Here is a 9,302-nt window from a genome sequence, read left to right as displayed (position 1 = left end):
AGCTCTGTCGAGAAGTTCTCTGATCTGGGGAAAGAGGTCCTGGCCTCGGGAGTCTGGATGTGCGCCGCTGGACCTTTCGAGCTCAGATGAGTTATTCCTTACCTGCATGTTTTGTAGATTTTAAATTTTTGTTCAAATTGAATTTCTAATAAGTTTTTTGTTCAAAAAGTTTTTTTTCAGCCATAATATAGTTCAGTTCCCTTTTTTCCAGTCAAATTTTTTTTCACTCATACGCCACGCCGTCAATATGAAAAAAAAAACAGCGATGAGTGTACAAACAAAAATTGGCTAAAATTTTCTGTTTTTTTTTACTTTCGATTGGTCGTGATTGTCGTTTCAATTGGTATCATCTCAATTGTGTAAGCATAATTCTTAGCAACTCTGAACAGATTCAATTATTTCACTGTCCTATGGGTGTTAATATGAAATATGTCAATAATGCTTCCATTGATAATGCCTTTTTGCTAAGTATTTTGTAAAAACAGCCATTTCTATTTTTCGGGTAATCAAGAGAATACCTAGGGACTCGCTCGCGGGTTCCCTTGGCAGGAAGTCACTCGGATAAAAATGAATTACATTTTCTGCTATTTAGAAATTGTTACTTTCCGGCTATTTTTTCTGCTGTCTTATTGTTTTTGTTGAACAACTCAAAAGAAGTGGTGATGAACAAACGACAACTATGAGCTCTGTAATGAGAAATAACCGATATTGTTTCTCTGCCTAATTCCTTACCTCGAGTGTCAAGAGTTCTCGAGCAGAGAATACACTCAATCAGAAGCAAGCTTGATTGAGTCAAAGGGAGGAATAAAGCTGTCCGCTTAAGATGACCAGATCGCACCTTTTTTGTTTGCTAACCATCAGAAATAGGTTTTTAAGCACCCAAAAAAGCTGATATAATCGCCCCAAACCTGGAATTTTTCCATACCTTTTTTCTTACTGAGTTCGAGGTGTACAATGCGTTTATTGTTTTTCCAAAAGGTTCGGAGCCGGTCCAGACAAGATTGCTTCCCAATTTCTTAAACATTTTTTTTCCAGTGAATCAAACAATAAAGCGGGGATCAATTGCTTGAAATCGCTTACTAGGCTGTTCAATCCTATACGAGAAGGTAAAAAACCAAACCGTTAAGATCTTTGTTTTTTGCGAGCAAAAGTTGTGGCCCTCATAAAAATAGATGGAGGTGTGCACACTCCTTTAGAAACACTGCTTTAAGTTGTACATTTTTACTCATTGCGCCTACAGTAAACCGAGTTTTCTTTCTATGGAATTCTCATAATTTCGGAGGACGGACACAACAAAATAACCCGAGGCTCCACAGCTGCTTGCTGAAACAACAGAGATGCTGGTCAAAAAGCTTGCATCCAAAACAAACGTTTGGTTTTTAGATGATGGAAACGTAGCCGACGACTATAATTCGTGCTCTGAGACCTCAAAAACATACTTTCTGCTGTGTTGCCGCCGCCCTCACATCTGAAACTTTTATAAATAAGCTTTTTAAGAACTTGAGCTTTTAGAATGAGAAACCCAGGATACGTAATTTTCCGAATGCATGTGTACTCAGCGCTAATAATAATGAAGCTACTTTTGACGAAAGATGTTTTATTTTTAGAGCCAAGAAAAAATCGCTCAGCTTTGTATATGTATAATATTGACCCGTAGCCGCAAATCAGGTCATTCTTTTTAGTTTCTTCCAATTACGGTTTATTCTGTGCAGGTATTAGTTTTCTCAATCTGGTTGGCTGGCTTTCCAACCATCTGACTCTCTTTTATCAACATTATACCTTTTTCTTCCATAGCTATAAGTTTACTAGAAAGTTTACTGGAAGAATTTAAGGAACTCCTGATTGTAGGTTTGTAAAATGTAAGAGAAAAGCTTGAAACAACGCATTGAGCTTGGAGAAAATCACCAAATCTAGCAAAAAATTAACAAAAGCACAAAAACCCAAAAACTCTACTCACAGGAGTATAATATCCTTACATACAGAACAAGATATCCTATTATTTTTACTCAGCACTAAAAGTATTAGAAATTTTATCAAAAATTTCTATTATTTTCAGTTTTTGGTTATAAAATAGTTTTGAAGGTCAAACCACGAAATTTCCCATTTTTTTTTTTATTACGTGGTTAGTGAGAGGAGTTTGTCAACTCAGTCACCAAAAGCTGTGAAGCCACCAATGCTAATGGTGAAATATAGAGGTAAACAAAGCCATAATTTTGCAAGTAGGTTACGAAATTTAAATGACGCTCAAGCGGTTTTCACTACAAGAAAACAAACTGCAACCCTGTTTAGATTCACTGAAGTCAGCATTTTCTAATGACCTCAAGTCAAGAGTGGTTTATAAATTGTCATGTAGTGGACACACTTCCACCTATGTCGGACAAACTGTTCGTCATTTGACCACTAAAATTAAAGAACATAAGAAAGCAGACTCACCGCTAGGCCTCCACCTTCAGCAATGCAGTCTTGATGGAAATAGCGCAGATCTTGGTTGGGAAATCATAAATAGGTCAAACAACCATGCAAAACTTTTAATACAAAGGCAAAATATATCAGGAAAGAGAAACCGGGCTTGAACACGCGCGATGAATTTAGGAGCAGGGAGTTAACACTGAAAAATTAGTCCTTAAATATTTTAGGTTTTTTATTTAAAACATTCATGTCTAAATCGAAGTTATGACTCAGAAACTTCCAGAAAATAATTAAAAGTTGTTTAATTAAATTTAAAAGCTTAAAGTATTTTATTCTAAATAGTAGTTTCAGAATTCAACTGTGATTGGCTAATTTTTTAACATGATGGTCAAGAACCGAAGTTTTTGTGAATTATTGTATATCACATTTGTAAATTGATGTTTTATCATCATTTAGATGAGTTTATTGTAAAAATCTTGATGATGCACATCGAAAACATTTGAAATTTACTTTTTATCAAAAAGTTCATTTATTTTTAGTTTTTGTTATGAAATAGTTTTAAGTTCAAACCGCGAAATTTCCCATCATGTTTTAATTACGTTCACACATACGGCTCAAAATGCCCTTCTAGTTTTTTCTCTTTTGTAATAAAATAGTTCTAAGGTGAAACCTGGTAAATGTTTCCAATCATTTTCATGATTACGTTCTGATAAGAATGCCCTTTTAATTTTTTTTGCTTAAAATAGTTTTGAGGTGAAACGTGGTAGATGTTTCCAACCATTTTCATGATTACGTTCACACACACGGAACAAGGTGCCCTATGATTATTTTTTACTTGTAATGAAATAGTGTTGAGTTGAACCCGAGGAAATTGGTTGAACCCGTTCCTATCCTTTTTCTTGTTACTTTCACAATCTCATTTTCACTGCAACATTTTATAAAAGCCTGATGAAAAAATGAAAAAAAAACATTGAAAATTTTAAATATGTTGAGTTTCTATTATCAAATCTATCCATGTGCCGAAATAACTGGACAAAATTTTGAGAACTTTGGGGATATCGTCCCATCAGTATCCTACTGAAAATTCACAACAACAACAACAACATTATATATATAAATACGGGCTTCAATATCTCGCCATGTTTAAGCTTTTTCAACTTGTTTTTTTTGCATGTTTAAAAGGAATTTTTCACCTTTGTGCTATATCGTTTATTGCAATGGTTAAAATTTAATTTTCGTTTTTACTGTTTGAATTCAATGTTTATTTCACCAAGTTTGAAATTAGCAACCCAATAGTGGGATGCTGTCCGGGTTTCGCGGGTGTTTCGATTTTCGCCTCCATAAATGAATGACCAAATACTTTTAGATTACGAGATACTGCAATTTTCCAGATTTTTCAAAAATTGCTAAAAAATTATATGAAAATTTCAACGCTGCAGTTGAAGGTTGTCAGGGTACTTTCATGGGTTGCAAGTCTTGTCTCCAAATATTACTGATCAAATCTGTCTCAATTACTTGTCTCATTTCTCAATTACTTGTAGTTTTCGAGATATGAAGTTTTTATGGTTTTTCAAACATTTTCAAAAAATATACATAGAGAAAAAATCATTAATTTTGAAGAAAATTAATGTAGTTGGAAAATGTGAAAGTACTCTCAAGAGTTACAAATCTTGTCTCAAATTTAGGATTTTTTTCAGGAAGTTTTTAGAAAACTTAAATTTACTTTGTTTTTCTTCAAAATTTGAAGTTCTTATCTCTAAAGTAAGGATTTTTCAGGATACTCCAGTAGTTGCAAGTTTTGCCTCCAAATATTACTGATCAAATCTGTAATTTTTGAGATATGACGATTTTGGGATTTTTTCTTAAAGTTTTCAGAAAACCAAAAAATACTTTTTTTTTCAAAATTTGGAGTTACCAACTCTGTAGTGGGGGCTCTCAGACTACTCTGCGGTTTTTAGGGTCTGCAAATGGTGCCTCCAAATAAGACTGCTCATATCTTGTTAGTTTTCCAGATATGACTTTTTTGTGATTTTTTCAAAATATTTTCAGATAACTTATATTAATTCTTTTTTTTCGAAATTTGAAAACTCTAACCCTGCAGTTGGGGGCTGCCATAGTACTCTCAGATGTTGCAAATTTTCCTCCAAATAAGGCTGCTCAACTGCTTGTAGTTTTTAGATCAGACTTTTTTTTGTTATTTTTTTCAAAAAAAAATCAAAAACCTAAATTTAATTTTTTTAATTAATTGCTAGAAATAATATGGAAACCTCAAACCTCAAACCTGCAGTTTTTCTTTATTTTTTTCTTAATTTTTCTTTATTTTTCTTCAAAATTTGAAATTCCTATCTCCAAAATAAGGCTTTTTCATGATATTCCCAGGAGTTGCGAGTTTTGCCTCCAATTTTTACTGGTCCAATCTTTGGAGTTTTTGAGATATGACGTTTTTTGTGATTATTTCATAAAATTTTCAGAAAACTTAAATTTACTTTTTTTTCAAAATTTGGCGTTCACAACTCTGTAGTGGGGGCTCTCAGACTTTTCTCCGGTTTTTAGGGTTTGCAAATGGTGCCTCTAAAAAAGACTGCTCAAATCTTGTTAGTTTTCCAGATAGACGTTTTTGTGATTTTTTCAAAATCTTTTCAGAAAACTTAAATTAACTCTTTTTTCAAAATTCGAAATTTCTAAACCTGAAGTTGGGGGCTGCCAGAGTACTATCAGGGGTTGCGAATCTTGCCTTGAAAAATAACTGCGCAAGTCTCTAAAGTTTTAGAGATTTTAAGTTTCTTATCATTCTTGTTTTTAGAAGTTTTTGTTTTTAGAAAACTTAAAGTTTCTCATTTTGAAATTCCTAACCCTGTAGTTGGGTTTTGTGACAATACTCTCACAATACTGTTGTTGCAAATCTTGCGTTCAAATGCGACTGCTCTTTGCTCTAAATTTCCAAAATGTGACGTTTCTTAGTTCACTTTAAGCTTTCTCAAAAGATTTTATACATAAAACTTAAAGTTTTTGGTTTTTCAAAATTTGAATTAAAAAAATTTGAATAAAAATCTTGACAACATTTGAAACTACAAACCATGTAATTGGGTGCTGTCAGGGTACACTCAAAATTAAGATATTTTTTTTCAATACATGCGGTTTTTATGAGTTGTTGAAAATTCGAAGCACCGGAGATGCGTTACACGCTTCTTTTCAATGAAAAGCAAGACATCAGCACTAAGTCAAACATCGAAAACTTTCAGAAATCGAACGCAGCAGCCAAATGTAGCCTTTAAAATTATCGAGTTCTTATGGATTTTTGTCTTTCGCCTATCATCTTCAAGCATTTGCCAAATACGCAAAACAGCAATCTGACATTCAATATATGAAGTGTAACCTGTTATTACAAATACAAATAGTTCGGCATTACTTTGTCGTTTGAAATGTAAATTTCATGGTCCTCCATTAAATGAAAACGTTGCATCACAAGTTTCTTGTGCAGTGAGAATTTTATCCCGTCAGCTTAAAATTGGGTAAACTCATTGAGATCGAATTTCAAAAATGAAGAGCAAGTTGTTTCAATGTTCGCTGATCTTCGTGGCATTTTTCTTCCAAGTCACGGGGGCAAAAACATTGAAAGAAAAGTGTCCAAAACTGCGAGCTGCTCACATAGACGACAAGATGCTTTCAGGCCGCTGGTTTGTGGCGCTGAGGTCTAGTTCGGACCTCATTGTCGATCAGGAGGTGACCACCTGCATATTTGAGGAGTTATCTCTTACCGGCAACAAAGGCCGTAAGAACCCAAATTTAGCTTTTCCGCATGTTTTTCCCCGATATTTTTCTTCCTTGAGCCTCTCTTTCAATGTTTTTCAGTCTCAATTGAGACCGTTTTTTTTCTGAGCTACCCCAACCCGGATCGCCGTTTTGACCTACATCAAATTTCAACAGCGTTACAGGTAGAGGTGAGTTGAAAGCACTAGTTAAGTTCGCCTCAAATTGTTTGCAAAGTTGTAAAATGATTGTCAATTCCATTTGTTATTATTTGATGGATGCAGCACGAAAATTACGCGTGAATCATTTTAAATATTTTTTGAATCCATGTCACAAAAGAGCGCTCGAAAATAATTCACTAACTTGTTTCACAGGTAAAAGAATTCTTGTCACGCCTACTCGTAAAATTTTTTCGCTAACTGATTTGGAGTGCTAGCGAAGTGGCCAAGGTCTCTGCTATGAAATGGAGAGGCCAATGGTTCATGACCCACCATAATATTTGCGCATTACTTCAGGGTGATATAACATGCAAATTTTATGTAGTTCTAAGCAGGACAAAACATCGTTTCTTCACGAAGAACCGAACAGCTCGTATTATGGTTTTTTCTCTTAAGAGTAGTTAACTTCAGTTCTTTCGTATTTTTATCTTGCTTTTTGTTTTTTTTTCGGGTCGAAGCTTTCATTTTTATTTTCAGAATGGACATTGCGCATGAACGGTACTGGCTTCAGTACATCAAGTCAGAAATTCTTCAGCAGCGTCATCGAAGGACATCAAAGTGTTGCCAGCAGATCCGACCACGGATCTTTCCTCATGTCCGCTTCGGAGTTCCCCGAGATCCCTGAATACAATTTACTTGTCCTGTATCTTGATCAGGAAATTTGTATTATCTATTCTTGCGTTATGCTTGAAAATGTTCCCGCTGAAGTGATCTGGGTCCTGTCTAGGGCGCGTCATCCACAAATTGCCGATGTCGAGCAAATGGAACAAAAACTGAAGTCGTTCAAGCCGGATCATCTAGACCTGATCGCAATTGACCAATACGATTGCCAAGAACCTCACTTCGGAGGATCTGAAAGCGATACTGAATATTCAGAAAACAAAAGGCACAAGTTTTTGTCTCTTCGTCAGAAAGAGATTAAGACCGAAACGGAAGAAGATGATGAGAAGCAAAGGGATACAACAGATTGGCAGACATGTGTCCTGATCGCGGAGTCCCTAGCCGAGATTCGTGCATGCCTTCAAAGAATTCATTGATGAGCAAAGCGTACTAAAAATCTTCAATATTCGGTTTTTGGCGGAAAATGAAATTGAAAGACGGCTGAAATTTGACTCAAGGCTGAAATTCCACAATAAATAATTTATCATTAAATAAATCGGCTTATCAAAAGACTGTATGTGATTTTCTTATCCAAATAACTTAGATAAGATTGAGATCATTTTTTGTGAGAGCTAAGGACGCATGATCTTAAAAATCGAGTAAAAATATCATCGAGCATAGTTTAAAACACTCATAGATAAAGCACAGTCTAAAACTAAAACACACCCGAATAGAAAGTTTCTCCCAATTTTCAATAGTCGGATCAAAAATGTTGTTTAAATATATCATGGGCAGTGAAAGATTTTCCTTGTCTATCAGATGCAAATAGTTTTTTTGCCAAACAAAAGAAACCAAAGCTGTCTAGTGGAATTTACTTATTGCTCGTCTCTCTGAATTAATGGTTATCAAAATTCAAATGCAAATTAATTTTTAATGTAAACCAAATTTTTAATTATGTTTTTTAAAGCTGATGAACTTCGTGATAAGCAAGGGTAATGCAACCGGTAAGACTTTCATCTCATTACAGAAGCAAAGCCTGAGTGATAGTAGGAAATCTCTTTTTTTCCAACCTAAGCCGCAAATATTAGAGTTCATTTTGAAATTTTCTTTTATTGCATTATGTACATAAGATGAATAGCCAGCTATTAAGTGTAGACAATTCTAAAGATATCAACACCGATTTATATTACAAATGTCACTTTAGCTTCAAGGTATCATGGATCTGTAGCGTATAGGTAGGAAAGGAGATCCGCAACAAAATCAGAGGGTTCGATGGTGAGCAGGGTCGGATGGTTTTATTAAACTTTTTCGTAGACTAGTTAAAATGCGTCCTCCCTTTAAATTGAGGCATGCTAATTGATGAATTTGTCACTAAGAAATTACGTAGACTCATAATTGGCGTGCGTCGCTTAAGAAATTATGTAGACTCAAGGTTTACTCATATATTCGACTAATCTGTGCAACTTCGCCTCTGTGTAAAATTTTTTGTATACAGAATTCGCACTCGAAAATGTTACACGTATTTCAACTTGTTCTTAATTGCTATTTTGGTCTTTGTATTTAGCCTTGGTGTTAAACCTTGGATTGTGACGAAAAAAAAAACCTTGAATTGGAGTCCGGCCTAGATCTTTTTTTGCTTACTAGAAGTTTTCGACTGTCTGATTTGGCTGCATTTTGAAGCTTAAATTTTTATCATAGCAATCAGAATGCCATTTCATAAGTTTCTTTTGGTGAAAATTATTGAACTGATAGGTTTTTTGATTAATTGTTTATGCAATTTGTTTGCTAGTAAAGGTTTTTTTATTTGTCTATCGGGAATGATTTATTTTACAGAAGGAACATGAAGTTGACTGATCTAATTCGATTTCAGTCTGTAAATATGGGACCATTCGAACTCAAGGATAATCGGTTACTGTGCAAGTAGCGGATAACTTTCCGAACAAAATCTTTTCAAAAAAACTTTTTTCTCATGAATGTTTTTTCAGCGTGGTGTGATAAAAAGATCTGGACAAAAATTACAAAAAAATGGAAAAAAAATCGCAGAAAAAATTTGTAATTATTAAAAAAAAATTGCAGAAACATTGAAGTGTTTGACACACTAAATAACGCTGAAAATCTCCAAAAACTAACTTTACTCAGGAGATTAAATGAAAAGGTTTTTACTCAGGTTATTAAGCATAAATAACCTATTGTAAGACTGCACTGCACGATCACCTTATTAGATCGAAGTTAGACCAAAAGTCAAAAACTTACGACCAGTTTCTCGACACAAATTTTTTATTGTCGTTCGAATCACGATTGAAAGGTCTTTAATATGATGTATAA

General features: G+C 34.4%; 1 protein-coding gene across 1 annotated transcript; it reads left to right on the top strand.

Annotated features, from left to right (window-relative positions):
* Positions 1-5,788: 5,788 nt before the first annotated feature.
* On the top strand, positions 5,789-7,559 carry LOC134855369 (uncharacterized). Its single transcript, XM_063871871.1, has 2 exons — positions 5,789-6,181; positions 6,855-7,559. Exons 1-2 carry the CDS (start codon positions 5,950-5,952, stop codon positions 7,412-7,414), a joined length of 792 nt encoding a protein of 263 aa, XP_063727941.1. The 5' UTR covers positions 5,789-5,949; the 3' UTR covers positions 7,415-7,559.
* The last annotated feature ends 1,743 nt before the right edge of the window (positions 7,560-9,302 follow it).

This window comes from Symsagittifera roscoffensis, chromosome 10 (genome assembly GCF_963678635.1).
Source record: "Symsagittifera roscoffensis chromosome 10, txSymRosc1.1, whole genome shotgun sequence".
NCBI classification, from domain to species: Eukaryota; Metazoa; Xenacoelomorpha; order Acoela; family Convolutidae; genus Symsagittifera; species Symsagittifera roscoffensis.
The sequence above is the reverse complement of the archived record's forward strand: the minus strand, read 5'-3'. Positions and strand labels throughout refer to the sequence as shown.

What these genes read in the sequence shown, in the direction of transcription:
- LOC134855369 (XM_063871871.1), top strand. Translation starts at nt 5,950, where the DNA reads ATGAAGAGCAAGTTGTTTCAATGTTCGCTGATCTTCGTGGCATTTTTC. An exon ending in TCTTACCGGCAACAAAGGCC is followed by an intron (nt 6,182 to 6,854) that starts GTAAGAACCCAA and finishes TTTTATTTTCAG; the next exon opens with AATGGACATTGCGCATGAAC.